This window comes from Lithobates pipiens, unplaced genomic scaffold, assembly GCF_037356315.1.
Source record: "Lithobates pipiens isolate NorthernLeopardFrog02 unplaced genomic scaffold, aLitPip1_a1.2 Scaffold_8, whole genome shotgun sequence".
In the NCBI taxonomy this organism is placed as follows: domain Eukaryota; kingdom Metazoa; phylum Chordata; class Amphibia; order Anura; family Ranidae; genus Lithobates; species Lithobates pipiens.
The window spans coordinates 81904325-81912570 of record NW_027507903.1 but is presented as its reverse complement, the minus strand read 5'-3'; the positions used below and the strand labels follow the sequence as shown (position 1 = coordinate 81912570).

General features: G+C 44.7%; 1 protein-coding gene across 1 annotated transcript in view; it reads left to right on the top strand.

Annotated features, from left to right (window-relative positions):
• Positions 1-2339: 2339 nt before the first annotated feature.
• The window catches only part of MNS1 (meiosis specific nuclear structural 1), a 61478-nt gene continuing 55571 nt past the window's right edge, over positions 2340-8246 (top strand). Inside the window, exons 1-2 of the mRNA XM_077472854.1 lie at positions 2340-2444; positions 4369-4584. Of these exons, the coding sequence (XP_077328980.1) occupies positions 2439-2444; positions 4369-4584 (222 nt within the window). The 5' untranslated portion in view covers positions 2340-2438. The remainder of the gene's footprint in view (positions 2445-4368; positions 4585-8246) is intronic.

The following is an 8246-nucleotide window of genomic DNA, read 5'->3' as shown; positions in this document are numbered from 1 at the left end:
GCGATTACATCACTTCCTCTGCTTCTGTTTACATTACAGAAGCAGAGAAAGCTTGTCATTCGTCAGGAACAATCGCGAGGAGGTGGCCATGAATCAGTGGCCTCCCCCTCAGCACAGATCTCTCCTGAAGGGATTCCGACCACTGAGGGGGCAGGCCCATATGCCTGCCCGTGCCATTCTGCCGACGTACATCATCATGCGGCGGTCGGAAACTGGTTAACCACTTACAGACCTGAAGATTTGGCTGCTTAATGACCAGGCCATTTTTTGCAATACGGCACTGCATTGATTTAACTGACAATTGCACGGTCGTGTGACCCTGTACCCAAAAAAAATCGACACCTTTTTTTCCCACAAATAGTTTTCTTTTGGTGGTATTTGGTTACCTCTGCATTTTTTTGTTTTTTTGTTTTTGCGCTATAAACAAAACGAGCGACAATTTTGAAAAAAAAAAAAACAATATTTTTTACTTTTTGCTATAATAATTATCCCCAAAAATGTTTTTTTAAAAAAAATGTCTTCCTCAGTTTAGGCCAATATATATTCTTCTACATATTTTTGGTCAAAAAAAATTGCAATACACATATATTGATTGGTTTGCGCAAAGGTTATAGTGTCTACAAACTATGGGAAAGATTTATGGCATTTTTATTATTATAATATCAAGTGAGTGGGCTCTGAGCCCACCTACTTGTGTGAAATTAGCGAATTAATATTTGCTAATGTCTTCCTGCTTCTTCTCCTGGCCAATCAGGAAGTGGATCATGAGACCCGATTGGCCGGGAGTCCTAAGACCCAATTAGAGAAGCGACCGCCCGGACTTGGGAGGAGATGCAGGAGGTAAGCCGCCAAATAAAGATGAAGTAAGTACGGGGCTGGCGGGTGACGGGCAAGCAAAGTAACAATCAATTGTGTGATAGGGGTGGGTGGGGGGAGTGAGGGGGCCAGGTTTGCGACCACTGGCGGGATCCCTGGACATCCCCCAGACATCTCAAGTCTCCCGGAAGGTGCGGGAGACTCTCGCATTTCCTAGGTGGCTCCCGCACATCTGCAAGCGCCTCCCGATCTCCCCAGAATGATCGGTGCGGTGGAGATCAGCTATGATCGCGATCTCCTATGTATAGATTTTTAGCTGACAGACGCTTCTTGATCTCTCCCTCCCATGACTGACGGCTAAAAAGCTATACATGCAGGCAGATTGGTGATCACAGCTGTCCCTCCAGCCACACCAATTGTTCCTAGCTGCTCCCTGTGTGTTCCTCCTCAGGCCCCCTCCGTGTCCTTCTCTGCCCCCCCCCCCCATGTCCCCCACAGCTGGCTCCCCTCCTCTCCTGTCAGCTGTGGGGGACTAGTAATAGGACACAGTGAGCGACTCCTGTGATTACCGAGCAGAGTTACTGTGCTTATGAATGGACAAGAGCCTCTGTCTCCTGTTCATTCATCTTTAGTGTTGAGAAACGGACTGGGGAATGTGTGTCCTCAGTCCCTTTCTCTGTCTCAAAGGGGAGATGTCGGGGGTCTGTTTAGACTCCTGACATCTCGCCAAAGCCCCCCAAAAAATATTGTAAAAAAATTTTAAAAAATTAAAAAGTGTAAAAAAAATAAAATAAACTACTAACACCACTCTCCCCTGCCCTACCAACACTGTCCATGGCCCCAACCCCCTTCCCCCAAAAAGCATTGTGAAACAAAATTAAAAACAAATTAAATTGTAAAAAAATATAATAATAAATACAATAATAAAAAAAAAAAACTACTGACACTGTCCACATACCACCCACCCCTTCCCCAGGAGCACTGCGAAGAAACATTGAGAAAATTATTATAAAAATATTTTGCGGGCGCGCCCCGAAGTGTCACCTCCCTGAAATTAGTTTTTCCAGGTTGGGATGTCTGCTGGACTGGTAAGTATCCTTTTACTAAAAGTCAGTAGCTACAGTATTTGTAGGTAGATATTTGTAATTGTACCTGCTGACTTTCATTTGTTATCAAAACAAGGAGAACCACGCTGCAATTTATGGAAATAAAAATAAACCAACGCTGGGGGGCGCTATTACAAACAAGTACTGTACACCTATACGGGCAAAGAACACATCTTCCCCATATAGAGCCCACATTCTGACAAGAAGTCTCATGTTTAATATAATAACGATTTATGAACATCATATATTCTATACCCTGAAGATATCGGCTTCTGTATACTGCGCGCTGTGATTTTATGAACAGAAATTTTGAGCAGGATACCAAAAACATGGCCGCCCTCATGGTGGGGCGACACATCCTGCCGATGTGTACCTGGATGTGCGGGCATGTCCGGTCACGTGGGGGACAGTGGGCGGGAAGGCACACGACATTTCCTTGGTAACCTGGTTACCGGAGTAACGCGGGCAAACAGCAGCGGCAACCAGGATCAGGCGAAGCGCGGGGTCTGCGGAACCATGATGGTAATAGATAACACGGAGCTAGTCCTGTCCCTCCAGTGTAATCATTGTGTCCCCAAATGTTACATGTCTCTATGGTTATGCAATATGTCTCTATGGTTCTGTGCTCTCCACATCGTCATAGTGTGCATGGAAGCCAAACTTTGTTGGTTTTGCATACAGCAGGAGATGCTGAGAACCTTTTGTCATTATTATTATTCTATTATCTTGTTTTGCTGCTTGTGACACATTTGGGGGATTTCCCTTTACTTCCTGTCCTGGAGACACCATAGTAAGTGAGGGCAAACCCCCTCTTAGGCCCATTCACGCCAGAAGAACCAATGTATTCTAAAAGAGACGTTCACTGCAGTGCGCTGTGCTGATATGTGCTGCAAAAATAGTAGAACGTGTGCTCCCTTTTATTTATTTTATAGCGCAACGCAGCGTATGTAAACACATGTAGTCAAAGCAGTCAGTTGAGGTTTTATGTAGGAATAAAGTTAAAGGAGTTGTAATGCCTTTTGGTTTGTCACTATAATGCATTCTATACATTTATGTAAAAAACACTTTCTATGCTGCAGCGCCCCTTTTTCTTACCTGAACCTGATCTTTCCAGCAATGAGAAGGAGCCCAATAGTTCCAGCTGCTGTCTCAAGTCCTCATTGTATAGATTGATAGGAGTGGGAGCCATTGGCTCCCGCTGCTGCTAATCAAATCCAGTGACAAGGGCGGAGTCCTACTGTCTGTGTCAATGGACGCAGCAGCAGGACTTGGGAGCACGCCCGTGCGAGTGCCCCCCATGGAAAGTGGCTCTCCGTGGGGGCACTCGGTGAGGAGGAGGAGCCAGGAGCGCTGCCGGGTGACCCCAGAAGAGGAGGATCTGGGCCACTCTGTATATTATTATTATTATTATATATATTTTTTAAACAAAGCTTCCTTCAAGAGAGTGCTCCTAATCTCAGCTCCTTACCTGTATAGAAGACACCCGGGAGCCAGAAATCTTGCTGATTTGATAAGCGATCAAATACTTATTTCACTCATTAAAATGAAAATCAATTTATAACTTTTTGTGAAATGCGTTTTTCTGGATATTTCTGTTATTTTGTCTCTTATTTTGTCTCTCACTGTTAAAATAAACCTACAATAAAAAATATAGAATGATCATTTCTTTGTCAGTGGACAAATGTTCAAAATCAGCAGGGGATCAAATACTTTTCCTTTACTGTATATGGAAAAACCAATTTATTTTTTTGCTAGAAAATTACTCAGAACCCCCAAACATTATATATTTTTCACCACAGACCCTAGAAAATAAAATGGCGATTGTTGCTATTTTTTTATGTTACACAGTATTTGTGCAGCGTTTTTTTTTTTAAATGCACTTTAAATGAATTAAGAAGAAAACAAAGCACATTGTATAACCAGATTTTTTTTTTTTTGTAAAATTTGAAAGCTGATGTTATGCCGAGTAAACAGATGTCATGCTCTAAAGTTATTGAAGTGTAAGGAACTACTTTTTTTTTTTTTTTTTGAACACTTTCCCTTTCCATTTTTTTTTTTTGCACACTTTTATTCCTATCACGAGGACTGTAAACATCCCTTGTGATAGAAATAAGCAGTGACCGGTCCTTCCTATGGAGAGATCTCTCCTCCATAATGTAAAGCATTAGATAAAAACAAACCAAAACATTTATCTAGTGCTTAAAAAAACAAAACAAAAAAACAAATTGCCTTGTTTAAATTAGTCAGGAAATCAAAAGTGATGTCACAACGTCGCTCTGGTCCTCCTAGGCCATAGAGATGAGCCATCTTTCCTCAGATCATCTCTGTTACCAGCCATCCCAGACCCAAAGTTTGGTAATAATAATTCTTTGGTAGGGTTTACACTTTATATCCTCTTTAGCATATTTGTGGTGAATTTCAGGACATTTTTTATCTTTTTGATTAGGTTTCAAAGAGAGGAATGACATACAGTCAAAGGGAAAAGCAGATAGCTGAAGCTCAACGTCAGGAATTTATGCGGGAAGACCAGATAAAAAGACTGAACCAAGAGCAGCAGCTGGAAGCATCTCTAAAAAGTGAGGAGCGTGTGGAGAAGAAGCGCTATCTTAGAAGACTGCAAGATGAAGAACAGGAGAGACAAATGGAAGATGCCATTCAGCATGTAAGAAATCTGCTGACCTTTTATTTGATACTCAGATAAACATGTGGCTTAGGGTTGGTATTTGATGGATTTCTTGTTCTTTTTCCTTACATTTAGTAATAGCTGTAAAGTGTTACATTTTATTTGAGTTTTCGTGACTTAAAGCAGAGCTCCATCCAAAAGGCGACGTTCTGTTTTAAGGACTTGTTCCCCGCTCTTCTTGAACAATTGGCACTTTTGAGGAGCGGTGGGGGGAAGCAGATACCTGATTTTGAGAGGTACCCGCTTCCCACTTCCGTTCCGACCACTGTGGCGCTCGGTAGCAGAAGTTCTCCTCCCATTCCCCCCCTGCAGTCTTCTGGGACACTGACAGGTCCCAGAAGACTTCATACACCATTTATGATGTGCAGTGGGTACCCGGCTCTGAATCTGCAAGCTGTCACAGCCGGCTGTTTTTTAAAAGTCAACAGCTACAGTTTTTGTAGCTGCCGACTTTTTTATTTTTTCCACAGGTGACTGGAACTCTGCTTTAAGCCGACCATACACACCATAGAATCTCGCTAATTCAGCAGGAACCAGGCAAGATTCTAACTATGTATGGGCAGGCTGAATGTACCCAAGTTGATTGATTTACTTGGGTACAACCAGCCTGCCAAACTTCACATTCGATTATTGCTAGCAGCTGTTATAGCTGCTAGCAATAATCCCTGTGTTCTCCCAGTGGGGATGGCTAACCAGCACCGTCTGTGTTGATGGGGGAAATCGAGAAAATTTCTTTCCTGTGGGTGCAGGACCAAAATTTTGCTCCGTCTATGGCCGGCCTTAAATTGATTTTAAACTATTTAGTTTCTAAGCACTATCAGCAGCTGATTTATTCAGAGTACGGAGCTTCTTTAGGAGCCTTTCACATTAACGGACTGTTCGGATCTGCCTGTCCGCTTTTCAGACAGACCCGATTGGACCATCAATTGATCACTATGGAGTGGCGGTTGTCAACAGACACGTCAACATCTGATCCAATCCTATCTGCTAAAAAACAGAGAGCTGACGATCCATTCCCCATCTGTCTGGTGAATTGGATGACAGTCAGATGGAAACGGTCAGGCAGTCTGTCTCCATCTGACAGCCCATAGAGGACAGCGGGCTGTGCCTGCGTCTGCTCTGCATCAGCGGAGAAGATATGGACCTGTCATCTGCCTGCTCAGCGGAGAGATCCCTTGGTGAGGTGGATGGATCCACTGGCAGACTTCCCTAGTGTGAAAGGGGCCTAATCCTTTAATCCTTGCCTATGTTTCTGTGTAAACTGGTGCCATGAACCCTGCCCAAGGTTTCCTATTCAAGGCTCTGTGCACACTACTGAATGCCAGTTCCCCTGGCAGAAAAAAGAACCACTTCTAGAGAGCATTTTTGTAAAGATTGAGTACAGTTGCCCATTGTATACAGTGATTTCATTGGCATACACTGTAGTAATTTATCACTCAGTTAAATTGCATCCTTCACACCAGTGAATACCCTTATTAATATCTACCAGGCTCAGCATCTGGGTGCAGCTGTAAAACAGAAAGTAATTCAAACCAGGGTGGTTTGAAGTAGTCCATTTTTAAACTAGAACTCTTCTGGTAATAAATGTTTACTGAAATTTACCTGGAAATTATATAGAAGCAGTAGGCCTCTTGCACATGTTGACTGATGTTTATATGCGGGATCTTATTGATCCTAAGTAAAATGTTCTGTAAAGATGCATGTGTACAGTTCTTCACCTTCATGTCGTTGCCAGCATTGCAATATATATGAGTATACAAGAGTACGTGTGTAAGTTACTGCAAAATCTCATTTTTTTATTTCACGGCTCTGTACTCATTGCTGTATTACTGATCTTTATGAAGCTGTTTGCATTGTTCCATATACAGCAATGCATCTGTGTTCAGATCACTAAACAAAATGGCGTTTTTTATTCCTGTGTGCAAGAGGCCTAATAGTCCACCAAGGTACCTAGTGCTAGAATTACAAAGATCACAATTGTAAGGGTCAGAAAATTGCAATAACCACCTCATTCCATCTAAGTAGTACTATAAAACCTATACAGTTTAGTGCAATCATATAGGTTAATGGATAGATTCTTCAAGTAAGTACAACTTGAGAGATGGCAGTGGGGGATAAGACAATGGCGAAATATATTGTTGAACTTAATGTAGATATGTGAAAACCTGGAATGGGGAAAAAAGAGGGAAAGAGAAAAGAAAGGTGGGAGAGAGTATAGAATCCAAAAGGGGAGAAAATACTGCGCTAAACCTCAGTGCAAACTAATAAATATGTGTACAGCAGCTGACACTCAAAGAAACAAAGTTCAAAATAGCGTGTGAATAAATATGTGCAGCACTCAAACATGTAACCATATGAATGGGAACATGACATAGGGGGTTATTTACTAAAGGAAAATCCACTTTGGACTGCAAGTGCACTTGGAATTAAAGCCGCTGTAGATCCGAGGGGGAAGGAGGAAAATAAAAAAACAGCATTTTAGCTTGAATATGATTGGATGATAAAATCAGCAGAGCTTCCACTCATTTCATCCTTATGCCGCGTACACACGGGCGGACTGTATGGCCTACTTAGTCCGCCGAAACACATTTCAGCGGACAGTCCGCTCGTGTGTGGGCTTCAGCGGATTTTTTCAGCGTGCAGTACGGCGGACTAAGTATTTCGGAATTTCCGTAATACTGTCTGTCGGACTAGCATTTCGGCGGACAATCCACCCGTGTGCATGCCAGTCCGCCGTACTTTTGAAATGAGCGGACTTTTCCCGCCCGGAGAAAAGTCCGCTCATTTCGAGCGGGTATCCAGGTAGGCGGGGCCCGCGAAGGAGACGTCGCTGGCCCCGCCGCCTGGTATGGACTTAAAGGGGAACCCCAACGCCGAAAAAAATCGGCGTGGGGGTCCCCCCCCAAGTCCACAACAGACCCTTGTCCGAGCACGCTACCCGGCCGGCCAGGAAAGGGGGGCGAGCGAGCGCCCCCCCTCCTGAGCCGTACCAGGCCGCGTGCCCTCAACATGGGGGGGTGCCTTGAGGAAGGGGGGGCCGCGCGGCCCCCCCACCCCAAAGCACCTTGTCCCCATGTTGATGAGGATAAGGGCCTCTTCCCGACAACCCTGGCCGTTGGTTGTCGGGGTCTGCGGGCGGGGGGCTTATCGGAATCCGGGAGCCCCTTTTAATAATACCGGATACCGGCCCCCCACCCTATGTGAATGAGTATGGGGTACAATGTACCCCTACCCATTCACCTGTAAAATAAAAGTACCAAAAAAAACACAACACACGAGATAAAATATTTTATTGCACAGCTCCGGGGGTCTTCCGTCTTCGGGGGTCTTCTCGCCGGACTCCTCCGCTATCTTCTTCTAGCTCTTTTGCTAGTGGAGGAGTCCGGCTTTCTTCCTCGCCGCCGGCCTCTTCTCCCGACTTCGGGGGTCTTGTCCCCCTCTTCGGTTCTTCTGCCGGGCCACCGCGCCTTCTTATAGCTCTTTTACAGGCGGTGGCTCGCTCGCCCCCCTTTCCTGGCCGGCCGGGTAGCGTGCTCGGACAAGGGTCTGTTGTGGACTTGGGGGGACCCCCACGCCGTTTTTTTTCGGCGTTGGGGTTCCCCTTTAAATCCATACCAGGCGGCGGGGCCAGCGACGTCTCC